This window comes from Rhinopithecus roxellana, chromosome 6 (genome assembly GCF_007565055.1).
Source record: "Rhinopithecus roxellana isolate Shanxi Qingling chromosome 6, ASM756505v1, whole genome shotgun sequence".
NCBI lineage: Eukaryota > Metazoa > Chordata > Mammalia > Primates > Cercopithecidae > Rhinopithecus > Rhinopithecus roxellana.
Genome location: NC_044554.1, coordinates 96,246,565 through 96,272,927, shown reverse-complemented (window position 1 = coordinate 96,272,927; position 26,363 = coordinate 96,246,565). Strand labels below are relative to the sequence as shown.

Here is a 26,363-nt window from a genome sequence, read left to right as displayed (position 1 = left end):
ATCACTTGAACCCGGGAGGGGGAGGTTGCAGTGAGCTGTCTGTCTAAAGGTGAGTAATAGGTTTGAGGGGACCTGGGCAGGGGAAGCGAAGGCAGCAGGGAATCGCCCACTCCAGCTCGCTGTGGCTGGAGGACGGCCTGGGGCGGCGTGGGAGCAGACAGGAGCACGGACGGCTGCAGCAAGGCCAGGTGAGAAATGTCGAGGGGCAATAGCAAGGGAGCAAAACAAGACACGGAATTTTCCTAAGGGACAAGAATCCTAATCACGCCCCTAACCCCGCCCCTCATCATCGCCACGCCCCTCCTAGCCCCGCCCCGCCCCCTGAGTCTTGGGCTGCCGTCAGCGCCTTTGCCTTCAACCAGGAGTAAAGGTGGCCGCAGCCTCTTCCGCCGAGGCGTGGTGTCAAGGGTCACGCAAGATGGCGGCGCCCAGAGGCTACTGAGGCGTGGAGCGGAGGATGGCGCTGGTGGCGTTGGTGGCTGGGGCTCGGCTGGGGCGGCGGCTGAGCGGGCCCAGGCTGGGGCGAGGGCACTGGACGGCGGCCGGGCGCTCGCGGAGCCGGCGCGAAGCGGCAGAAGCCGAGGCCGAGGTGCCCGTGTTCCAATACGTGAGCGAGCGCGCTGCCCGCGCCGATCGCGTCTTCGTGTGGGGCTTCAGCTTCTCCGGGGCGCTTGGCGTGCCCACCTTTGTGGTGCCCAGCTCCGGGCCCGGGCCCCGCGCCGGCGCCCGGCCGCGCCGCAGGATCCAGCCCGTGCCCTATCGCCTGGAGTTGGACCAAAAGGTGCGGGCCGCGGCTTCCTCCCTCCCTTCCTCTGTTGCGCACTCCCGGCCTCCCTCGACCTATTCGGCTCTCTTCAAGAAGCTGGCTCTTCTGGGTGGCCAGACTTCGGGGAGGACGACTCTCGAGCTGGCTGCAAGCCCGGGAGGGGAAGGCGTTAGGGTGGCCATCAACATTTATTGGGTGGCAGTGCCAAATGTTGTGCCGGGTCGTGTCATTCGCTTAGCACCCACTGAGTCGACAATTGTTATCCCCAATTACAGGGGAGGAAGGAGAGGCCCAGAGAGGTTGAGGCCCGAGGCCCCACCGCTGCTAGGTGTTTATATGCAGTGGGATTCTCACTCAGGCCAGCGTGACTGCAGGAGTTGTGATGTTAGGAAAGCAAAATTCGAAAGTCCATTGAAAATGTATACCAGCTGAGGTGTTTCGATGAACAACTCAGAAAGGGGATTTTTTTTTTAAATTTAATTTTTAGAGACAGGGTCTCGCTCTGCCACTCAGTCTGGAGTGTAGTGGTGTCATAGCTCATTGCAGCCTCGACCTCCTGGGCTCAAGAGATCCTCCTGCCTCAGCCTCCCATGTAGCTGGGAATACAGGTGTGCGCCAACATGCCGGGCTAATTTTTAATTTTTTTTTTGTAGAGATGGGTCTTGCGATTTTGCCCAGGCTGGTCTCGAACTCCTGAGCTCAAGTGATTCTCCCGCCTCAACCGCCCAAAGTGCTGGGATTATAGGTATTATAGGTATGAGCCACTGCACCTGGCCTTTTTTTCTTTGTTTCTTAGACTGGCCAATCTCAGTTGGCCTATTTTCAAATTCACTGATTCTGATTCTTTCTTTTGCCTGCTCACATCTGCCGTAAAGCTCATTTAGTAATTTTGAGGTTTTTTTGAAACAGGGTCTCACTCTGTCACTGAGGCTGGAGTACGGTGGCTTGATCTCTGTTCATTGCAACCTCTGCCTCCTGGGCTCAAGTGATCCTCCCCCCTCAGCTTCCTGAGTAACTGGGATTGCAGGCGCATGCCACCACACCTGGCTAGTTTTAAATTTTTTTTAGAGCTGTGGGGCGGGGGGTGGGGGGGTGGGGGGGGGGGGGGGGGGGCAGGTCTCATTATGTTGCCCAGGCTGGTCTTGAACTCCTGGCCTCAGGTGATTCTTCTGCTTTAGCCTCCCAAAGTGCTGGGATTACAGGCGTGAGCCACAGTGCCTGGCTGACTTTCCTCTTTTCTGTGTTTCTGAATGCATGGCAAGGGGCTGTCTCCTGCCTCCCACATAGATTGTTTTGGTGGTACTGGAGCCATTCCAGAGGTGTAGGGGGGCTCTAGGAGGCCAGAGAACTGAAGTTTTTTTGACTAGCACAATTATGCAGGCCTATATATTATATTCCAAATGCGTATTACAAGGGAAAATATCACTCTTGGATGACTTGATTAAACAAGGTGTCAACACATCAAATTTAAAGAAATATTTAGCTAGCTTTCTTCAAGAAATGCTGGAATGAAAAAAAAGAGTTCTTGCCGGGCGCGGTGGCTCAAGCCTGTAATCCCAGCACTTTGGGAGGCCGAGACGGGCGGATCACGAGGTCAGGAGATCGAGACCATCCTGGCTAACACTGTGAAACCCCGTCTCTACTAAAAAATATAAAAAACTAGCTGGGCGAGGTGGCGGGCGCCTGTAGTCCCAGCTACTCGGGAGGCTGAGGCAGGAGAACGGCGTGAACCCGGGAGGCGGAGCTTGCAGTGAGCTGAGATCTGGCCACTGCACTCCAGCCCCGGCGACAGAGTGAGACTCCGTCTCAAAAAAAAAAAAAAAAAAAGAAAAAAAAGAGTTCCCAGCGTTTGTTCATGATTAGTGCTGAAGTGGCGTTTTTCCAGCAGGCATTTTGGTATGGGTTTACCACTGATCATGTTAGGATTAGGTTAGATTTACATATGGTCCCTGAGAGACACTACAGAGGCCTCTGATCAACTGTAAACAGCCAAGAGGTAGCAGGGGATGGTTAGTGTGACCATATAATTTGTCATCCAATTTGAGAGTGAACACCGGGACATCATCTGTAAACCAGGACTGACCCAGGCCAACCGGGAATATGGTCACTCTGGGTGGTATGGAAAGAGGGTTTATTTTATTTATGTATTTATTTTTTTGAGATAGAGTCTCACTCTGTCGCCCAGGCTGGAGTGCAGTGACATGGTCTCTGCTCACTGCAACCTCCACCTCCTGGGTTCAAGAGATTCTCCTGCCTCAGCCTCCTGTGTAGCTGGGATTCCAGGCGCCTGCCACCTCGCCCAGCAAATTTTTGTATTTTTAGTAGAGATGGGGTTTCGCCATGTTAGCTAGGCTGGTCTTGAACTGAACTCAAGTGATCCACCCGCCTTGGCCTCCCAAAGTGCTGGGATTATAGGCGTGAGCCACTGTGCCCGGCCAAAAGAGGGTTGATTTTAAAATCAAACCATCTTTGGTCTGTATCCAACCCCACTGGAAGCCCTGGTTTTCTCATCAGGTCAGTGAAGGTGAGGATTGATGAGAGTGTAGTTAAAACACCCAACAAAGACCTTGGGGTTGTCACTGTGTTAAATTCACAGTAGCTGTAGTACTGAATTTTCCTTTTCATGGTAATAGCCTGAGAATGTAACGGTGCAGTGTCAGGGTGAAAAGCATGTAGTCAAGTTACTCAACCTCTAGGAGCTACACTTTCTCATCTGCCTTATACTACTGCTGCTAACAGCAATAAGAAATAGAACATAGAAAAACAAAAAAAGCAATTACAAAAAAAAACCCTATTGCATTGGGGAGTTATACATGATATAAATGATGAATTGATGGGTGCTGACGAGTTGATGGGTGCAGCACACCAACATGGCATAAGTATACATATGTAACAAACCTGCACGTTATGCACATGTACCCTAGAACTTAAAGTATAATAAAAAAAAAAAACCCTAAACAACAATAAAAATGAAACGTAAAATATAGGCCAGGTGTGGTAGCTCATGCCTGTAATTCCAGCACTTTGGGAGGCCAAGGCGGGAGGATCATTTGAGCCCAAGAGTTTGAGACCAGCCTGGGTAACATAGTGAGAACCCTCTCTCTCTCTCTCTCTCTCTCTCTCTCTCTCTCTCTCTCTCTCCTCTCTCTCTCTCTCTCTCTCTCTCTCTATGTGTGTGTGTGTGTGTATGTGTGTATATATGTGTGTATATGCATATATACACGTGTCTATACACCTATATGTGTGTATATATACGTATAGACCTATATGTGTATATGTGTATATATATACCTATGTGTGTGTATATATATATAGCTTTTTTTTTTTTTTTTTTAATCTGGCTCTGTTGCCCAGGCTGGAGTGCAGTAGCATGATCATGGGTCACTGCAGCCTCGATCTCCTGGGTTCAAGTGATCCTCCTGCTTCAGCCTCCCATGTAGCTGGGACCATAGGCATATGCTACCACGCTCAGCCTAAATTTTGATTTTTGCATAGAGACAGGTTGTCACTTTGTTGCCCAGGCTCAAAATATAGCTCTTACATTGAGTTGGGTACCATTCCCTATAAGGGCTTTAGCTATGTTAACTCGTTTAATCTTCACAACAGTTCAATGAGAGAGATGGTACTATTATCATCTTCACTTTTTAGAGAAGGAGAACAGATACAGAGAGATAAAGTAATCTACTTCAGGTCACACAGTTGGTCAGGATGGAGCCAGGATTCAGTCTAAAGGAGATCTGTCAACTTACCTACCACGGTAAGAGATGGTGATGTTTTTTTTTTTTTGTTTGTTTGTTTGTGAGACAGAGTCTTACTCTGTCACCCAGACTGGAGTGCAGTGGCACCATCTTGACTCACTGCAACCTCTGCCCCTGGCTTCAAGCAATTCTCCGGCCTCAGCCTCCCGACTATCTGAGATTACAGGCACACGCCACCATGCCTAGCTAATTTTTGTATTTTTTTTTTTTTTCTCGAGACAGAGTCTGTCTCTGTTGCCCAGGCTGGAGTGCAGTGGCGCGATCTCAGCTCACTACAAGCTCCGTCTCCCAGGTTCATGCCATTCTCCGGCCTTAGCCTCCCGAGTAGCTGGGACTACAGGTACCCGCCACTGCGCCCAGCTAATTTTTTTCTGTATTTTTAGTAGAGACGGGGTTTTACTGTGGTCTCGATCTCCTGACCTTGTGATCCGCCCGCCTTGGCCTCCCAGAGTGCTAGGATTACAGGCGTGAGCCACCGTGCCCGGCCAATTTTTGTATTTTTAGTAGAGATGGGGTTTCACCATGTTGGCCAAAGTGGGTCTCGAACTCCTGACCTCAAGTGATCTGCCCGCCTTGGCCTCCCAAAGTGCTGGGATTACAGGTGTGAGCCACTGTATTCGGCTGCTAGAGAGTGTCTTGGTTTTGGTGAATGGGGATGGTAATACCTAGTGGTGAGCTGACATTTACCACTATATTTATCGTCTACATGTGAATCACCCTTCATAGAGTGATTATAAAGATTAAATGAGGCCGGGCGCGGTGGCTCAAGCCTGTAATCCCAGCACTTTGGGAGGCCGAGACGGGCGGATCACAAGGTCAGGAGATCGAGACCATTCTAGCTAACCCGGTGAAACCCCGTCTCTACTAAAAAGTATAAAAACTAGCCGGGCGAGGTGGCGGGCGCTTGTAGTCCCAGCTACTCGGGAGGCTGAGGCAAGAGAATGGCGTAAACCCGGGAGGCGGAGCTTGCAGTGAGCTGAGATCCAGCCACTGCACTCCAGCCTGGGCGACAGAGCGAGACTCCATCTCAAAAAATAAAAAATAAAAAAAAATAAAATAAAGATTAAATGAGATAATACTTGTCAAACATATAGTAAATGCTCAATAAATGCTAGTTGCTGTCTTAATATGTGTTCTTGGGCCGGGCATGGTGGCTGATGCCTGTAGTCCCAGCACCTTGGGAGGCCAAGGTGGGCAGATCACTTGAGGCCAGGAGTTCGAGACCAGCTGGGCCAACATAATGAAACTGTCTCTACTAAAAATACAGAAGTTAAGAAGTTAGCCAGATGTAGTGCACACACCTGCAGTCCCAGCTACATGGGAGGCCTGAACTTGGGAAATGGAGATTCCAGTGAGTCAAGATCACGCCGCTGCACTCATCCTGGGCAACAGAGTGAGACTGTCTCAAAAACAAAAACAACCCCCCCCCAAATAGTCTGTGTTCTTGGATTTGATAAATAACCTGTCACTTATTACTGAGCAAACTTGACATTACAAATCAGTTCATGCTTTGTGGGAACTGCTTTTCAGATTTCGTCTGCTGCTTGTGGCTATGGATTCACACTGCTGTCCTCTAAGACCAAAGATATTACGAAAGTCTGGGGGATGGGACTCAACAAAGATTCTCAGCTTGGATTTCACAGGAGCCGGAAAGATAAAAGTGAGCATCCCTACCTTGTCTCATCTCTGCCAGGATTGGTCTGAGAAAGCTCTTATTTTTTGAGACAGAGTCTCGCTCTGTTGCCAGGCTAGAGTGCAGTGGCAAGATCCTGGCTCAGTGCAACCTCCACCTCCCAGATTGAAGTGATTCTCCTGCCTCAGCCTCCTGAGTAGCTGGGATTACAGGCGCACACCATTATGACTGGCTAATTTTTATGTTTTTAGTAGAGTTGGGGTTCCACTATGTTCACCAGGCTGGTCTCGAACTCCTGAACTCAGGTGATCCACCCTCCTCGGCCTCCCAAAGTGCTGTGATTATAGGCGTGAGCCACAGCACCCAGCCCTCCCTTTGGTGTTCAAGAATATGGTTTCATAAACCAAACCATAGCAAAAAAATAGACGAAGACTTAAAGGGATGTTGTTTGAAACCATCTGGGCTAGATTATTTTTTAGCCTCTTTGGTATCGATGTTGAACCATCAGGCAAAGGGCAAGCACCTGGCCTTTGCAGATAAGTAAAGATGTTCTTTTGTGGCCTAAAAGAGATGACCTTTTTTTTCCTAGCTTGGAGACAGACAGCCTGAAGTACTCTGCAGTGCCTAGAATATGTTTTTTTGGGGAAAAGTCAGTGAAAACATTAACATGGAGGCTTTAGTTCAAATGTTTGAGCCTTGGATTGTAAAAATGTTAGAAATAACTTATAATGGCATTTTAAAAAGTAGACATTAGCCCGGCTAGGCGTGGTGGCTCACGCCTGTAATCCCAGCACTTTGGGAAGCCGAGGAGAGCGGATCACTTGAGGCCAGGAGTTCGAGACCAGCCTGGCCAACAGGGTGAAACCCCGTCTCTACTAAAAATATAAAAAATTAGCCGGGCATGGTGGCACGCGCCTATATAGTCCCAGTTACTTTGGAGGCTGAGGCACGAGAATCTCTTGAACCCGGGAGGTGGAGGTTGCAGTGAATCGAGATCATGCCACTACACTCCAGCCTAGGTGACAGAGTGAGACTGTCTGAAACAAACAAACAGACAAACAGAAAAGTAGAAATTAACTAAAAATTACTATGAGAACAGTATGAAATATTTCCTAGGCCAGGCACAGGGGCTCACACCTGTAATCCCAGCATCTGGGAGGCCAAGGTGGGAGGATTGCTTGAGACCTGGAGTTCCAGACCACCCTGGGTAACATAGCGAGACCCTGTCTCTGAAAAAAAAATGAAAAAGAATTAGCTGAGCATGGTGGCATGCACCTATAATCCTGGTTACTCCAGAGGCTGAGGTAGGAGGATTGCTTGAGCCCAGGAGTTTGAGGCTGCAGTGAGTGGTGACTACGCCACTGCACTCCAGCCTGCGCAACAGAGCAAGACCATGTCTCTTAAAAAAAAAGGAAAAAAGAGGCTGGGCACGGTGGCTCACGCCTGTAATCCCAGCACTTTGGGAGGCCGAGGCAGGTGGATCACAAGGCCAAGAGATCAAGACCATCCTGGCTAACACAGCGAAACCCCATCTCTAATAAAAAATACAAAAAAAAAATTAGCCGGGTGTGGTGGCGGATGCCTGTAGTCGCAGCTACTCGGGAGGCTGAGGCAGGAGAATGGTGTGAACCCGGGAGGCGGAGCTTGCAGTGAGCTGAGATCGGGCCACTGCACTCCAGCCTGGGGCATAGAGCCAGACTCCGTCTCAGAAAAAAAACCAAAAAAAAAGGAAAAAAGAAAGAGTTCCTAAAATAGGGAGGAAATTACCCAGAAATACATACTGGACAAACCTCTCATTTTTTTTTTTTCCTGTTCCCTTGTTCACAGACAAATACATTTTTACATAATTTTAATTGTAGCATATATTTTGTTTTCTGTCTTTTTTCATTTATTTTATATCAGATGTCTTTTTTTTTTTTTTTGTTTGAGATGGAGTCTTGCTCTCGCACAGGCTGGAGTGCAGTGGCATGATCTCAGCTCACTGTAACCTCCGCCTCCCTGGTTCAGGTGATTCTCCTGCCTCAGCCTCCTGAGTAGCTGGTACTACAGGCACCCGCCATCACACCTGGCTAATTTTTGAATTTTAGTAGAGATGGGGGTTTCACCATGTTGGCCAGGTTGGTCTCGAACTCCTGACCTCAAGTGATACACCTGCCTTGGCCTCCCAAAGTGCTGGGATTATAGGTGTGAGCCACCATGCCCAATCTATGTATCAGATGTCTTTTATGAGTCAGTATTAAAGTCTTTATTAGCTGTAAGATGTTACATTACATTTTTTTTTGAGTCAAGAGTTTCACTCTTGTTGCCCAGGCTGGAGTGCAGTGGCATGATCTCAGCTCACCGCAGCCTCCTCCTTACTGCAGCCTCCTCCTCCTGTGTTTAAGCAATTCTCTTGCCTCAGCTTCCCGAGTAGCTGGGATTACAGGCATGTGCTATCACACCCGGCTAATTTTGTATTTTTAGTAGAGATGGGCTTTCTCTATGTTGGTCAGGCTGGTCTCAAGCTCCCGACCTCAGGTGATCCGCCCGCCTCAGCCTCCCAAAGTGCTGGGATTACAGGCATGAGCCACTGTGCCTGGTCTGTATTACATTTTTTATACCTTTTATCCAGAGCAATTTTAGATGTCCAGAAGTGTACAGAGGCTGGGTGTGGTGACTCATGCCTGTAATCCCAGCACTTCGGGAGGCCGAGGCAGGTGGATCATGAGGTCAGGAGTTCAAGACCAGCCTGGCCAAGATGGTGAAACCCCGTCTCTACTAAAAATACAAAAAAATTAGCCAGGCGTTGTGGCAGGCGCCTGTAGTCCCAGCTACTCTGGAGGCTGAGGCAGAGAATTGCTTAAACCTGGAGGGGCGGAGGTTGCAGTGAGCCGAGATCGCGCCACTGCACTCCAGCCTGGGCGACAGAGCGAGACTCCGTCTCAAAAAAAAAAAAAAAAAAGTATACAGAGTAGTATGATGTAGCATCACCAGCTTCAGGCGTCATCAACTCATGCCAGTCTTGTTTTCTTCATTTTTCCCACCTTCCCCCTCAATAAATTTGAAGCAAATTCCAACAGTTTAATTTTTTGAGGGGGTGGGGGCCAGGGTTTTGCCCTGTCACCCATGCTAGAGTGCAGTGTCATGATCACTGCTCACTGCAGCCTTAACCTCCCTGGCCCAAGTGATCCTGCCACCTCAGCCTCCCATGTAGCTGAGACCACAGGCATGCACCATAATGCTCGGCTGATTTCTGTATTTTTGTGTATATATATATATATATATATATAGTTTTAAACCGTGTCTCGCTCTGTCTCCCAGGCTGGAGTGCAGTGGTGCAATCTTGGCTCACTGACAACCTCTGCCTCCTGGGTTCGAGCGATTCTCCTGCCTGAGCCTCCTGAGTAGCTGGGACTACAGGTGCCCACCATAATGTCTGGCTAATTTTGTATTTTTAGTAGAGACGGGGGTTTCACCATGTTGGCCAGGTTGGTCTCGAACTCCTGACCTCAGGTGATCCGCCCACCTTGGCCTCCCTCCCGTGCTGGAATTACAGGCATGAGCCACTGTACCCAGCCAAGATTTCTTTAATAAGAAGACCAAGTATGCTTCCCCACCCCCTACTTCCCCCCTCCCCGCCGCACCCCGCATGAAGTCTCAGCTCTTTTTCCCCAGGCTGGAGTGCAGTGGCGCCATCTCGGCTCACGGCAACCTCCGCCTCCCGGGTTCAAGCATTTCTCCTGCCTCAGCCTCACAAATAGCTGGGATTACAGGCGCCTGCCACCACGCCCGGCTAATTTTTGTATTTTAAGTAGAGACAGGGTTTCACCATTTTGGCCAGGCTGGTCTCGAGCTCCTGACCTCAAGTGATCCGCCTCCCTCGGCCTCCCAAAGTGCTGAGATTACAGGCATGAGCCACTGCGCCTGGCCAGAAGACCAAGTATGCTTTTCTGGAACCTGCTTGTGTAACTCCCATGGCATGAGCTGGGAGTTGGGCTGCTGGTACTTGCTCTGCCCGTTACTTACCTGCCTTGATGAGTCTTTCCTACCTCCGACTCTGTTTTTTCCAGTGTAGTAGTGTGGAGTTGGACAGTATGATTCCCAGTGTTAGAAATGCATGCCTCTCAATCAGTGTCCTGTGTCTTTTCCAGCGAGGGGCTATGAGTATGTGTTGGAGCCCTCACCCGTCTCCCTGCCACTGGACAGACCTCAGGAGACACGGGTGCTGCAGGTCTCCTGCGGCCGAGCTCACTCTCTTGTGTTGACTGACAGGGAAGGAGGTAAGTTGACCTACTGAAGGGTGGTGGAAGAGTGTGGGGACCATTTCACTATGAACTGGAGCCTCATATCAGGCCTGGTGGCTTGTTCGATTGAACCACATCTAATGAGTGAACCGTGGCATTTCCTGAGCAGATCGGTGGGATTGCTCAAGACAGCTGGGCACAGCTTGTTGATTCTTATGTGGTCCACTCTCAGGTTCTTGGAAAATCGTATGTATTTATAAATATAACTGCACACAAGGCAGCCTGATCCATTTGCTGTGAAGTCACTGAACTGGGTGGTGTGTAGAGGTGGCTTTTTCTATTTTTTCTTTCTTTTTTTTTGTTTTTTGAGACGGAGTCTCGCTCTGTGGCCCAGGCTGGAGTGCAGTGGCACGATCCCGGCTCACTGCAAGCTCCGCCTCCCGGGTTCCCGCCATTCTCCTGCCTCAGCCTCCCAAGCAGCTGGGACTACAAGTGCTCGCCGCCACGCCCGGCTAATTCTTTGCATTTTTAGTAGAGACAGGGTTTCACCATGTTAGCCAGGATGGTCTCGATCTCCTGACCTTGTGATCTGCCCGTCTCAGCCTCCTACAGTGCTGGGATTACAGGCGTGAGCCACCGCGCCCGGCCTTTTTTTTTTTTTGAGACAGTCTCGCTCTGCTGCCCATGCTGGAGTGCAATGGCATGATCTTGGCTCACTGCAACCTTTGCCTCCCGGGTTCAAGTGATTCTCCGGCCTCAGCCTCCCGAGTAGCTGGGATTACAGGTGGCCGCCACCACGCCCAACTAATTTTTGTATTTTTTGTAGAGATGGGATTTCACCACGTTGGCCATGCTGGTCTTGAACACCTGACCTCGGGTGATCCGCCTGCCTTGGCTTCCCAAAGTGCTGGAATTAGAGGTGTGACCCACCATGCCCAGCCAAAGGTGGCTTTTTCTGTTGGTATTGAAAGAAGCTTATTTGCTAACGTATCTTCTAAGTGGTTGGGGGCTTTCAGAGTCTGGGCCCCTGGGTAACATGGCCCCTTTTTAGAAAAGGGGTTCTTTCCAGGGAAAGGTCAGTGTGAATTACATTTTTCACATTTCATTTTCTTTTTTTCTTTTTCTTTTTTTTAATCTGTGACAAAGTCTTGCTCTGTCACCCAGGCTGGAGTGCAGTGGCAGGATCTCGGCTCACTGCAGCTTCTACCTCCTGGGTTCAAGTGATTCTCCTGCCTCAGTCTCCCGAGTAGCTGGGATTACAGGCACCCACCACTGCGCTCAGCTAATGTTTGTATTTTTAGTAGAGACGAGATTTCACCATATTGGCCAGTCTGGCCTTGAACTCCTAACCTCAAGTGATCCACCTGCCTTGGCCTCCCAAAGCCCTGGGATTAGTCATGAGCCACTGTGCCTAGCTTCAAATTTCATTTTCTGGCTGAGTGTGCACTGTAGGAGAAGGCGGAGGTGGCGTTTAGGAGCTCTTTCTAGAGAGGATTGGTGTTAAAGGCAGCCTGGTGACAGGTACAGGGAGTGCAATTCTAGCCTCAGAAGGTGGAATTCCCAAGAGGTGGATCTAGGGCCAGGAGGGGAGGGTGGATCTAGACCTCCACACGCCTTTTGGGAGTTTCTGCAGAGCCTAAGAAAGTTGGAGAAGGAAACCCAGGGGCTGTTGGAGGACGGGGGTGAGCTAACCAGGACGGGACCACCAGTGAGACCCCTTCCAGTCCTCACATTCTAGGATCCCACAAACCTGCAGAACTGATTTAATCGGTGGTGGTATTTTTAGTCTTCAGCATGGGAAACAATTCTTATGGACAATGTGGAAGAAAGGTGATTGAAAATGAAATTTACAGGTGAGTTCCCAGAAGGCCTACCCCTTCCCCATGTTGGGTTAAATGTCAAACATTTCTAGGGAGATGACTGTGGTAAACCCATGGGACGGTCAGAGGCATGCCTGAGAGGGGGCCGTGAGAACTCAGCAGAAAGCTGGGGGAGTCCTGTCTGTTTCAGGTTGAGTGCCATGCATTAGCTTGGTGGGAGAAGAAGGGGCGTGAGCATTGGTTTTGATGTGTAAAACTTCTTTGGATAAATCTTTTTTTTTTTTTTTTTTTGGGATGGAGTCTTACTCTCTCTCCAGGCCAGAGTTCAATGGCGCGATCTCGGCTCACTGCAACCTCCGTCTCCCAGGTTCAAGTGATTTTCCTGCCTCAGCCTCCCAAGTAGTTGGGACTACAGACACACACCAGCACACCCAGCTAATTTTTGTAGTTTTAGTAGAGACGGGGTTTCACCATGTTGGCCAGGATGTTCTCCATCTCTTGACCTCACGATCTCCCCACCTTGGCCTCCCAAAGTGCTGGGATTGTGGGCGTGAGCCACCGCTCCCGGCCCTCTTAGGATGAATTTTTACAAATTGAGTTTTTATTTTATCAAATTGATTTTTAAACATTCCCCTTTATTTCCGGTTTTTTCATTTTATTCATTTTTTGTTTGTTTGAGACAGAGTCTCACTGTGTCACGCAGACTGGAGTGCAGGTGAGATCTCGGCTCACTGCAACTTCCACCTCCCAGGTTCAAGCGATTCTCATGTCTCAGCCTCCGAAGTAGCTGGTATTACAGGTGCCTGCCACCACACCTGGCTAATTTTTTGTATTTTTAGTAGAGATGGGTTTTCGTCATGTTGGCTGGTTTCAAACTCCAGACCTCAAGTAATCCACCCGCCTCGGCCTCCAAAAGTGCTGGAATTACAGGCGTGAGCCATCGTGCCCAGTCAATTCTTTTCATTTTAGTGTTTAAAAACATTTCCCTCTAGTTCCTTGTATGATGTTGGAGGGCCTCAATACCACTCTCAACTTTGGCCGCGTGTCAAAATCACCTAGGATTTTGTTTTGTTTTACTTTCATGCCCAGGCCTGACTTGGCCTCAAATTTGACCTTGAGAGTTACCATAACAGTTACTGTGTGTGCGGAGGGGACAGACCATCAGTTGGGGTGACAGGGAAAAGGCTGCACAGTGCTTGTCATGACCGCATCCCTTGCTTCTTCCCAATTTGTTCCTGGCTGTAGTGAAAGTCACAGAGTCCACAGAATGCAGGACTTCGATGGCCAGGTGGTCCAGGTAAGAGAGATGGGCCGAGAGCTGCTTATTCTGTTCCTGGGGTGCTTTTGAAAAGTTGAGATTTGGGTCGGGTGATGGCAAATTTGTTAGGGGAATTTTCTGAATTAAATTACTTTAGTAAAAATTATAGCCTACCTACTATAGGCCAGGATTTATACTAGATTCTAGGGATACCAAGTTTAATAAGATTTTGGGACCAGACGTGGTGGCTCATACCTGTAATCCCAGCACTTTGGGAGGCCGAGGCAGGTGGATCACCTGAAGTCAGGAGTTCCGGACCAGCCTGGCCAACATGGCGAAACCCCATCTCTACTAAAAATATAAAAATTAGCCGGGTGTGGTGGCGCATGCCTGTAATCCCAGCTACTCAGGAGGCTGAGGCACAGGAATTGCTTGAACCTGGGAGGTGGAGGCTGCAATGAGCCAAGAGATTGCACCACTGCACTCCAGCCTGGACAACAGGGCAAGACTCTGTCTCAAAAAAAAGATTTTTGGGGATGACGCTCTAGTGGGTGAACAAGTTAAAAAGCTCACTGAGGCCAGATGTGCTGGATCACGCCTGTAACCTCAGCATCTGGGGAGGCTGAAGCAAAAGTATCACAGCACTTGCTGTATTCATGCATATATGCATTTAAATATTTATTATAGGTACCTACCATGAGCCAGGCACTATTCTGGGGATGTGAATAAAATGGAGAGCAAAATACAGCTGGCCTAGAACACCACAGCACTAATTATACTGTGATATGGCTTTTTGGTTTTATTTGAAAAAAATTTTTTTTTTTTTTTGAGATGGAGTCTTGCTCTGTCGCCCAGGCTGGAGTGCAATGGCACCATCTCAGCTCACTGCAAGCTCTGCCTCCCGGGTTCATAGCATTCTCCAGCCTCAGCCTCCCGAGTAGCTGGGACTATAGGCGCGCACCACCACGCCCGGCTAATTTTTGTATTTTTAGTAGAGACAGGGTTTCACTGTGTTAGCCAGGGTGGTCTCGATCTCCTGACCTCATGATCTGCCCGTCTTGGCCTCCCAAAGTGCTGGGATTACAGGCGTGAGCCACCGCGCCTGGCCATATTTGAAAATTTTTTAGAGGCAGGGTCTCACTCTGTTGCCTAGGCTGGAATGCAGTGGTGCGATCATAGCTCACTGCAGCCTTGAACTCTTGGGCCCAAGTGATCTTGCCTCAGCCCCCTGAGTAACTGGGTCTACAGGCATACATTGTCCTCGGCTAATTATTTTATTTTAAAGAGAGAGATTCTCACTCTGTTGGCCAGGACTCAAACTGGTCTCAAACCCTTGGCCTCAAACCATCCTTCTGCCTTGGCCGTCCAAAATGTTGGGATTATGGGTGTAAGCCACCATACCAGGCCTCCTTCACCTATTAGACTGAGTGACTTTGTACAAGTTACCGGACATCTCTAAGACTGTTTCTTTTTCTTTCTTTTTTTTTTCTTTTTTTTTAGTGCAGTGGCGCGATCTCAGCCCACAGCAACCTCCACTTCCTGGATTCAAGTGATTCTCGTGCCTCAGACTCCCGAGTAGTTGGGATTACAGGCATGCGCCACCACACCTGGCTAATTTTTATATTTTTAGTAGAGATGAGGTTTTACCATGTTGGCCAGGCTGGTCTTGAACTCCTGGCCTCAGGTGATCCACATGCCTCAGCCTCCCAAAGTGCTGGGATTACAAGAGTGATTCGCTGTGCCCAGCTGAGATTCAGTTTCTTACTCGGTGGTTTTGGATATTGACTTAGCACAGTGCCTGGTATAAAAATCGTTCAGTAGATGGCGCTTTTCATTAGGCAGTTAGAAAAATGAGTCTGGAACTGGGGAGAGTGGTTGAGACCAGAGATCACAGTGCAGAGGCCACAGTTAAGCATTGGGAGTGGCTGCCATCTCCCAGGGTAGCATGAGGAGTGAGGAGAGGGGAGGGCAGGAGACAGACCCTGGAGAGAGATCCCAACAGCAAAGGGTCTGAAGTAGAGGCTGAGTGCACGAGCAAGGCTGGAAGCTGTGAGAGAGTAGAAGAGAGGGCTGGGAGGAGAAGGGTTATGGAGGAGGGGTGGTTCTTTGGAGATGGTGTGGGATGGACGGCAGAGCTCTTGGATTTGCCCCTTTGGAGATCTGCATTTTACTTTAACGAGCAGTTTCAATGCAGTGGGAGACTGGTGGATTGACAAGGAGTAAGATGAGCGTGGAGCAGCCTGCCTGGCCCGTGCTCCAGGTCCCCAGGAGTGGCAGGCGATGGTGCTGGTCCTTCTTTGGATGAGGACACCAGGGTTCTAAGCATTTCTTCTCATCCCCCTTACCTCTGTTTGTCTGCTAGGTCGCCTGTGGTCAGGATCATAGTCTGTTCCTGACCGATAAAGGAGAAGTCTATTCTTGCGGATGGGGCGCTGATGGGCAAACAGGTAGAGTTCTTTTCATGCACTGGGGTCGTGAAAGTTCTTGGTCCATGTCATGTGGAGCTGTGAGCTGTAGGGCATTTATGGAACCCTTCTTCCTTTTTTTTTTTTTTTTTTGAGACGGAGTCTTGCTCTGTCGCCCGGGCTGGAGTGCAGTGGCCGGATCTCAGTTCACTGCAAGCTCCGCCTCCCGGGTTCACGCCATTCTCCTGCCTCAGCCTCCCAAGTAGCTGGGACTACAGGCGCCCGCCACCTCGCTCGGCTAGTTTTTTTGTATTTTTTAGTAGAGACGGGGTTTCACCGTGTTAGCCAGGATGGTCTTGATCTCCTGACCTTGTGATCCGCCCGTCTCAGCCTCCCAAAGTGCTGGGATTACAGGCTTGAGCCACCGCGCCCGGCACCCTTCTTCCTTAATTCAGCTCTTACCTCTTATCACTTTCTGAGGAACACTGTTCTTGGCTCCATCGCCCAAGCTGGAGTGCAGTGGCGCGATCACATCTCACTGTAGTCTCAAACTCCCAGGCTCAGGTGATTCTCCCACCATAGCCTCCAGAATAGCTGGGACAGCAGGCGTAAGCCAACAAGCCCAGCTTATTTTTTGTAGCAACAGGGTTTCGCCATGTTGCCCAGGCTGGTCTTGAACTCCTGACCTTAAGCAGTCTGCCTGCTGTGGCCTCTTGGTGTGCTGGGATTCCAGGTGGGAACCACTGTGCCCTCCTGTAATACTATGTTTTTGCATCTCTTCCATTCCCCTCAGCACTGGCTCCCACAGAAATAAACTGAGAGAAGGCTGGGTGTGGTGGCTCACACCTGTAATCCCAGCACTTTGGGAGGCCAAGGTGGGTCGATCACTTGAGGTCAGGAGTTTGAGACCAGCCTGGCCACCATGGTGAAACCCTGTCTCTACTAAAAATATAAAAATTAGCCGGGCGTGGTGGCGCATGGCTGTAATACCAGCTACTAGGGAGGCTGAGGCAGGAGAATTGCTTGAACCTGTGAGGCAGAGGTTGCAGTGAGCCAAGATCTCACCACCGCACTCCAGCCTGGGCAACAGAGCGAGACTCCATCTCAAAAAAAAATGAACTGAGAGAGCATTGGGGTATCTTTGGCCACTCAACAGAGGAGTTCTGAGTCTTTTAGCAACAAGAACAAGCTGTTTGAGGCTTTTAAAAAGTTTTAAAAATTTTATTTATTATTATTATTATTTTTTTTTGAGACAGTGTCTCATTCTGTCACCCAGGCTGGAATGCAGTGGTGCGATCTTGGCTCTCTGCAAGCTCTGCCTCCCGGGTTCACGCCATTCTCCTGCCTCAGCCTCCCGAGTAGCTGGGACTACGGGCACCCGCCACCATGCCCGGCTAATTTTTCGTATTTTTTAGTAGAGACGGAGTTTCATTGTGTCAGCCAGGATGGTCTCGATCTTACCTCATGATCCGCCCGCCTAGGCCTCTCAAAGCACTGGGATTACAGGCATGAGCCACTGTGCCCGGCCCCAGTCTTTTTACTATCTGCATAGTTTGTCTTTTTCAGAATGCCGTATAGCTAGAATCCTATAGTATGTAACCTTTTCAGATAGGCTTATTTTAATCAGTATCATGTATTTTAAGTTTCCTCCATGCCTTTCCATGGCTTGGCAGCTTACTGCTTTTTAGTGCTAAATAACAAACATTACATTGTCTGGATGCACTATGGTTGATCCATTCACCTGCTGAGGAACAGGCCCCTTTGAGGACCCCGGTTGAAGGCAGGAGTCTACAGTTCAATGTTCTGCCTTGGGCTGCTGCCCAGGGGTTACCCCCATAGCAAGTGCCGCTAATGACTTTTGCTTTTGGGCAGGTCCTGCCTGTCCTTTTCTCTGCTGTTTTTGTTTGTTGGTTTGTTTGTTTTTGAGACGGAGTCTCACTCTGTCACCCAGGCCAGAGTGCAGTGGCGTGATCTTGGCTCACTTCAACCGTTGCCACCTGGGTTTGAGTGATTCTCCAGCCTCAGCCTCCCGAGTAGCTGGGATTACAGGTGCCTGCCACCGCACCCAGCTAATTTTTGTAGAGACGGAGTTTCACCATCTTGGTCAGGCTGGTCTTGAACTCCTGACCTCATGATCCACCCACCTCGGCCTCCCAAAGTGCTGGGATTACAGGTGTGAGCCACCACGCCCGGCCTCTCTGCTGACTGTTAACCATGCCATTTTAAGTTCCCTGTTTTTTGGGAGTGGTGTTGGGGATGGCATGGGCTCTTAGAGATTTTCTTTATTTCTAGCAAGACCACCAGTGCATTAGAAATTGCTTGTTGTGATCAGGCAGGTGGTGCACACCTATAATCTCAGCACTTTGGGAGGCTGAGGCAGGAGGATTGCTTGAGCCTAGGAGTTCGATACCAACCTGGGCAACATAGTGAGATGCTGTCTCTATTTCAATAAAAAAAAAAATTTTAGACCAGGCACTGTGGCTCACGCCTATAATCCCAGCATTTTGGGAAGCTGAGATGGGCGGATCACCTGAGGTCAGGAGTTTGAGACTAGCCTCGCCAATATGACAAAACCCCATCTCTACGAAAAATACAAAAATTAGCTGGGTATGGTGGTGCGTGCCTGTGATCTCAGCTTCTTGGGAGGCGGCTAAGGCACAAGAATTAAAAAATTGCTTGAACCCAGGAGGTGGAGATTGCAGTGAGCTGAGATCACGCCACTGCACTGCAGCCAGGGCAACAGAGTGAGACTCTGTCTCAAAAATAATAAATAAGTTGTATGAGCATGCAAATAAGCAGATTAGGATTTCCTTCCTTCTTTCCTTCCTTCCTTCCTTTCTTCCTTCCTTCCTCCTTCTCTCTTTTCTTTTCTTTCTTTTTTTATTTTTTGAGACAGTCTCACTCTTGCCAAGGCTAGAGTGCAGCGGCACAATCTCGGCTTAACTGGAACCTCTGCCTCCCAGGTTCAAGCAATTCTTGTGCCTCAGCCTCCTGAGTAGCTGGGATTACAGGCATGTACCATTATGCCCTGATAATTTTTGTAATTTTTTTTTTTTTTAATAGAGACAGGGTTTTGCCATGTTGACCAGGCTGATCTCGAACTCCTGACCTCAAGTGGTCTGCCCACCTCAGCCTCTCAGTGTTGGGATTGCAGATGTGAGCTACTGCACCCAGCCCAGATTAGGATTTCTGAGCTGATATTTGTTAAGTGCTTAAAACTGCACTTGGCATATAGTAAGTCTGTGTATGTGTTTGTTAAAAGAGCAAATAATTAAAAATCCGTCTTTTCCACTGTGTTAGGTCTGGGTCACTACAATATCACCAGCGCGCCCACCAAGCTGGGTGGAGACCTGGCAGGAGTGAACATTGTCCAAGTTACCACCTACGGTGATTGCTGCCTGGCCGTGTCCGCCGACGGAGGAGTTTTTGGTTGGGGAAACTCGGAGTACCTGCAACTGGCCTCTGTCACTGACTCCACACAGGTATGCGGTCACCGACGGCGTGGTGCTGGGAGGTTTGGAAACATTAAAATGTTAAGGGGCCGGGTGTGGTGGCTCACACCTGTAATCCCAGCACTTTGAAAGGCCGAGACAGGCAGATCGCTTGAGGTCAAGAGTTCAAGACCAGCCTGGACAACATGGCAAAACCCCATCTCTACAAAAAAAATACAAAAATTAGCCAGGTGTGGTGGTGCATGCCTGTAATCCCAGGTACTCAGGAGGCTGAGGCATGAGAATTGAATCGCTCGGAGAGTGCAGTGAGCTGAGATCGCGCCACCGCCTTCCAGCCTGGGTGACAGAGCAAGACTCTGTCTCAAAACAAAGCAAATAGGCTGGGCACGGTGACTCATGCCTGTAATCCCAGGGGCCAAGTCGGGCAGATCACCTGAGGTCAGGAGTTCAAGACCAGCCTGGCAAACATGGTGAAACCCCGTCTCTACTAAAAAAAAATACAAAAATTAGCTGGGTGTGGTGACAGGTACCTGTAATCCCAGCCACTCAGGAGGCTGAGGCAGGAGAATCGCTTGAACACAGGAGGTGGAGGTTACAGTGAGCCGAGATTGCACCATTGCACTGCAGCCTGGTGGACAAGAGCAAGACTTCGTCTCAAAAAAAGAAAAAAAAGAACAACTAAAGGAATAAAGAATGACTACTCCATAGCAGGGCAGCCGCCCCACACTTTTTTTTTTTTTTGAGACAGTGTGTCACTCTCTTGGCAGGCTGGAGTGCAGTGGCGCAGTCTTGGCTCACTGCAACCTCCACCTCCCGGATTCAAGCAATTCTCCTGACTCAGGCCCCCGACTAGCTGGGACTACAGGTGCCGGCCACCATGCCCGGCTAATTTTTGTATTTTTAGTAGAGACGGGGTTTCACCATGTTGTCCAAGATGGTCTCGATCTCTTGACCTCGTGATCTGCCCCCCTCAGCCTCCCAAAGTGCTGGGATTACATGCCACACACTTTTAAGTGACCAGATCTCAGGAGGACCAAAGTGGATGAGGTTAAACCATGAGAAACCACCCCCCGTGATCCAGTCATCTTCCACCAGGCCCCACCTCCAGCATTGGAGTTTACATTTTTTTTTTTTTTTTTTTTTGAGACAGAGTCTAGCTCTGTCTCCCAGACTGGAATGCAGTGACCCGATTTCAGCTCACTGCAAGCTCTGCCTCCCAGGTTCACGCCATTCTCTGGCTCAGCCTCCCGAGTAGCTGGAGGCTGCCAACACACCCAGCTAATTTTTTGAATTTCTTTTTTTTTTTTTTTTGAGACAGAGTCTCGCTCTGTCGCCCAGGCTGGAGTGCAGTGGCCGGATCTCAGCTCACTGCAAGCTCCGCCTTCCGGGTTTACGCCATTCTCCTGCCTCAGCCTCCCGAGTAGCTGGGACTACAGGCGCCCGCCACCTCGCCCGGCTAGTTTTTGTATTTTTTTAGTAGAGACGGGGTTTCACCGTATTAGCCAGGCTGGTCTCGATCTCCTGACCTCGTGATCCGCCCATCTCAGCCTCCCAAAGTGCTGGGATTACAGGCTTGAGCCACCGCGCCTGGCCTGTATTTTTTTTAGTAGAGACAGGGTTTCACCATGTTAGCCAGGATGATCTCCTGACCTCGTGATCCGCCCATCTCAGCCTCCCAAAGTGCTGGGATTACAGGCTTGAGCCACCGCGCCTGGCCTGTATTTTTTTTAGTAGAGACAGGGTTTCACCGTGTTAGCCAGGATGATCTCCTGACCTTGTGATCCGCCCGCCTCGGCCTCCCAAAGTCCTGGGATTACAGGCATGAGCCACCGCGCCCAGCCAGGGTTTACATTTCAACGTGAGATTTGGGTGGGGACACAGATCCAAACCATGTCAATTGTGTAACTAATCTGTTTCGTCCCATCACTCATGTTCCACAATTACCAACTAACGGCCAATTCAAAAAATAGAGATATGATTCACACACCGTAATTCACCATTTTAAAGTTTACAATTTAGTGGATTTTAGTATTAACATATTCACAAAGCTGTGCAACTGTTACCACTATCTAATTTCAGAACATTTTAATGACTCCTCCAAACAACCCCATATTGCTAATGGCTAGTTTTTTGTTTATTTGTTTGTTGGTTTTGGTTTTGTTTTTTTTTAGACATAGGGTCTCACTTTGTTGTCCAGGCTGGAGTGCTATCATAGCTCGCTGCAGCCTCGAACTCCTGGCTCCAGCAATCTTCCCAGCTCAGCCGCCCTAGTAACTGGGACTATAGGTGCACACCATCACACTCAGCTAATTTACAAAAAATTTTGTTGTAGAGACAGGGTCTCGCTTTTTTGCCCAGCCTGGTCTCAAACTCCTGTCCTCAAGCGATTCTCCCACTTCAGCCTCCCAAACTGCCGGGATTATAGGCATGACCACTGCTGTACCTGGCTGGTGCAGTGCTGCGGTTTGAGATTGCAGTGTGTTGTGATCATGCTGCTTTGAATAGCTGCTGGACTCCAGCCTGGGCACCATAGTGAGATCCCATCTCTAATAAATAAACATACTACATTCCTTGATATGATCAAATTTCTGACAACATACAGCAGGGTTTTAAATATGTGTTAATAGAGAAATCTGCACAAAGGGAAAGTAAAGGTCAGCTAATAAGATTTTAAAAAGCCTCCCCTGTGGTCAGGTACAGTAGCTAGAAGTGGTTGCAAATTTGGCTATGAGCTTCCTAGTAGGGAAAGCAAAGAAGAAACATGGCCATTTAAATGATTCTTTGTTTCCGTAAGATAAACGGCAAATAAGGTGTTGGGGAGAAGTATGGCTCTCCCAGCTACCAAGACCTGAGAGAAATGTCACTCATGGCCTTCCTGTGGGGGACAGATCCAGTGGCATGCCATTGTTATATATTGCCACATAACAAAAGGCCCCAATACTTAGCGGATTAAAACAATACACTTTATTTATTTATTTAGAGATAGGATCTTGCTCTGTCACCCAGGATGGAGTGCAGTGGTGTGATCACGGCTCACTGTAACCTCCACTTCCTGGGTTCAAGCGATTTTCCTGGCTCAGCCCTCCGAGTAGCTGGGACTACAGGCACTTGCCACCATGCCCAGCTAATTTTTGTATTTTTAATAGAGACGGGGTTTCACCATGTTGGCCAGGCTGGTCTTGAACTCCTGATCTCAAGTGATCTGCCTGCCTCGGCCTCCCAAAGTGCTGGGATTACAGGCGTGAGCCACCACACCTGGCCACAGATGTCATTTCATGTTAACTTTGGTTGACATCTGCCTCCTCCACTAGACTACAACTCTCTGAGCGTGGAAACTGGGTCTCTTTTGCTTACCATTATACCCCAGCCCCTAGTATAATGCTTGGCATGTGATATTCAGGAAGCATCTCTGGAGTGAATGAATGAACTGGGACTCAGCTACTCTGTACCTAAGACCAGAACACTTCCCGGTCCTTACTGGTTTGCTTTCCTAACAGTGTGGCTCCTTTCTTTGGTTCAGGTGAATGTGCCCCGGTGCTTACACTTCTCAGGAGTGGGGAAGGTGCGACAGGCTGCGTGCGGTGGCACGGGCTGTGCAGTGTTAAACGGTGAGGCCTTCTTTCCGGTGGTTCATTGGGAAGCTGTAGGTAGATTGCATAGGGAGTGGTCAGTGTCCATTGGATTTGCAGGCTGTAGACCTCAGCCTCAGGAGGGTAATGTGGCTGGGTGTGGTGGCTCACATCTGTAATCCCAGTACTTTGGGCAACTGAGGCAGGAGGATCGCTTGAGGCCAGGAGTTCCAGACCAGCCTGGGCAACATAATGAGACCCTGTCTCTACCAAAAAGTGGAGAAATTAGCTGGAAGGCTGGGTGTGGTGGCTCACACCTGTAATCTCAGCACTTTGGGAAGCCAAGGCAGGCGGATCACCTGAGGTCAGGAGTTCAAGACCATCGTGGCCAACATGGTGAAACCCTGTTTCTACTAAAAATAGAAAAATTAGCCAGACATGGTGGTGCATGCTTGTAATCCTGCTACTCGGAAGGCTAAGGTGGGAGAATCACTTGAACCCAGGAGGCAGAGGTTGCAGTGAGCCGAGATCGCACCACTGCACTCCAGCCCGGGTGATAGAGCGAGACTCTGTCTCAATAAAAAAAGAAAAAGAAAAAATGAAAAATTAGCTCGGCATGGTGGTGCAGGCCTGTAATCCCAGCTACTCAGGAGGCTGATACAGAAAGGTCTCTTGAACCCAGGAGTTCGAGCTGCAGTGAGCTATGATCATGCTACTGCACTGGGCAACAGAGCGAGACCCTGTTTCAAAAAAGGAAGGAACTATGGCCATGGGAAGATGTCGTTGGATTGAGCTCAGTCATTACAGGGTGTGAATAAAGTTCTTAACAAAAAGCAGATAGCCTGCTATTTATCTTTAGACACATGACCACAGAGCTGAGTCATCCTAGAGCAAACCTCTGGAGTGGAGAGCGAACTACTTCATTCCCCTCCTTTAACCGGGGCCCAAGAGACTCCAGCTCTGCCTTCTCCGGCCAAAAAATCAAAGGCAGATGGGAGAACAGCCTTTAGCTTTGGATAGCGATGAAATGTCTGGCACCACTGATGAATATTAAACTTTCTGTATCCAAAACATCATTTCTAAGAGTTTTAAGAATCTGGCCAGACATTGTTGATGTGTTTGGCTTTGCTCTTCCGATCAGTGCGAAACACAGAGCTGTCATTAGGGAGAGAAGACATCCTCCCTTCTCTGGTATTCGTATGGGTTTTCTGGCTGATTTATGCACTGATCCCCTCCAGGTTACTAACCCTCAAGATGTGGGAAGTTTGTGTTCTGAGCCAGGAGAGCTGGCGAGACAGACTCCCCCAGCAAGAATTTAAGCAGGGGAGAGTGAATTATTCTAAATCTCTGTCTGCACATTCTTGCCAAGCAAGGAGGAAAAAAAAAAGAACAACAACAAAAAAATTCGTGTGGATGTCATAAACCTTGGTGGTGTAGTTGGAGTTTCTGGTGAGGGAGGGTTCTTATTTGGATGGACTTGCTGACCCTTGTTTTTACTGTAATGTAGGAGAAGGACATGTTTTTGTCTGGGGCTATGGAATTCTTGGGAAAGGCCCAAACCTAGTGGAAAGTGCTGTCCCTGAAATGATTCCACCCAGTCTCTTTGGCTCGACGGAATTCAACCCAGAAATCCAGGTTTCCCGCATCCGATGTGGACTCAGCCACTTTGCTGCACTGACCAGTAAGTGACCAAGCCCGATGGCCCCGGTGTAAGCCCGGCAGAGGTTCTCTCTCTCTCTCAAGTTCAACCCCAAACTGAGGCAGCTCTCAGGTTCCACCCATCCAACAGAACGGCGCCTTTGTACTGATAACTCAAGCGAGGGCTAAACGAGAAGTTGTTTGCCTCGAGGTTGTATAATGTTTCCTGTTTTCCCCCCTGGAGTTTTGGGTTTGGTTTGTTTGGTTTGTGGGTAGGCTAATGTGAACATGCGTTTTCTCAAGAGAGCACCCGTCGGTGGTAGGAAGGGGCACCGCGAGTACGTCGGGTGCCGGAGGAAACCAGCAGAGGCTTGGCGGATCCACGGGTGGGTGATTAGGAAGTGATTGTGTGGGGCTTAATCCCACTATTCCCCGGCCGAGCCCAGACCCTGAGCTGACCCAGGATATGGGATGGCAAAAGGCCGATTTGTCACACTGTCCCGTGGTTTCACGGAGGTAAATCTACTGGTTTCTCCAAAGTGCTGGGGCAAAGAATGATGAAAGGGGAGAGCGAAATGGAGGTTTTTCCCAAAGGCCTGCCAGATTACAAAGCCACAGAATATCCGCTTACCCTGCAGGGTAAGGGTAAGGAATGTGTCCTTTTCTTGGTTAAATCTCCTACTCCACCACGGTTACTGTGGATTCAATTTGCTGCTCTCTAGTTGACTTGAATAGTCAAACTGTCCTGAATTAATTTCATTCTGTGATTCTCAAGTAAATTAGTTATTTCCTTGCAATTAGAAGAATCTTTTCATCTCATGGCAAGTAATTGTTTTCTTTTCAAACATCTGGGCCGGAACAGTCAGTTCGTGTCATCTTCAGTTGAGTTCTCTGGCCTCATTCCCACGTGGGGCCTGTCCCAGTTGCCTGCCCTCTGTACCAGGGTCCTAACTGCTATTCCCTTATTGTCTGAATTCCAGGCTTCAGAGGCCGTCAAACAGGCAGGCCTGGGTTGTTACGGCTGTCAGCTGGAGTTTTGTCTGGATCTAGGTTGAAGCACTGAAGTCGCAGTGGTCATGACTAAGCCAGAGAATTCCTTGCCACTGCCCCGCCAGAGCAGCCACTTGCATTTGCAGCTGAGTGTAGGTCTCATGAATTCTTTTTTTTTTTTTTTTTTTTTTTGAGACAGAGTCTCACTCTTGTTGCCCAGGCTGGAGTGCAATGGCACGATCTTGGCTCACCACAATCTCTACCTCCCGGGTTCAAGCGATTCTCCTGCCTCAGCCTCCCGAGTAGCTGGGATTACAGGCACCCTCCAACATGCCTGGCTAATTTGGTGTCATGAATTCTTAAAGCTATTTTGATTTGGCAAGTAAGAGTCGTATGGACTAATTTTTGGAGAAACAAATATCTACTTTCCAGAAAGTTCTTAAGGCCTAAACTATGGGCAGCGTCATGTGTTTAGAAATCTGTGTGAAGTGTTTGATTAGAGCAGAGGCTTTTCTATTTGCCCTCATGCCATGTAGCCATTTCAGGTCACAGCAAAATGAAATTCCTTTCTGGATTTCTCCCCGAGACCCAACAGGCCTCCTTCTAAGGGTGAGTTACTGCCTGTTGGTAGACAAAGCGTGGCTGTCTTCCTGCCTGTGTGCCTGGCATTTGCAGATAGCCATCTGGGAATTGGAGTTGATTGGTTTATCCTGTGGTCTGCTAGCATTTTGGGGAGCCAGACCAAACTGTTCTGTTCAACACCCGAGGTCTAGCTGGATGCAGTGGATCATGCTTGTAATCCCAGCACTCCTCGAGCCCAGGAGTTCGAGACTAGCCTGGGCAACATAGTA

General features: G+C 49.1%; 1 protein-coding gene across 5 annotated transcripts in view; it reads left to right on the top strand.

Annotated features, from left to right (window-relative positions):
* Positions 1–315: 315 nt before the first annotated feature.
* Positions 316–26,363, top strand: part of RCC1L (RCC1 like) — a 38,912-nt gene continuing 12,864 nt past the window's right edge. For 2 of the 5 annotated variants that reach the window (XM_030932485.1, XM_030932484.1), the window contains exons 1-9: positions 316–781; positions 6,055–6,184; positions 10,288–10,416; positions 12,167–12,233; positions 13,446–13,497; positions 15,821–15,905; positions 19,164–19,345; positions 22,836–22,923; positions 24,392–24,565. In XM_030932485.1, the coding sequence (XP_030788345.1) occupies positions 458–781; positions 6,055–6,184; positions 10,288–10,416; positions 12,167–12,233; positions 13,446–13,497; positions 15,821–15,905; positions 19,164–19,345; positions 22,836–22,923; positions 24,392–24,565 (1,231 nt within the window). In that variant the 5' untranslated portion in view covers positions 316–457. Of the gene's footprint in view, positions 782–4,418; positions 4,524–6,054; positions 6,185–10,287; positions 10,417–12,166; positions 12,234–13,445; positions 13,498–15,820; positions 15,906–19,163; positions 19,346–22,835; positions 22,924–24,391; positions 24,566–26,363 lie in introns of those variants that run through there. The other 3 variants (XM_030932486.1, XM_030932487.1, XM_030932488.1) reach the window with 3 other exon arrangements.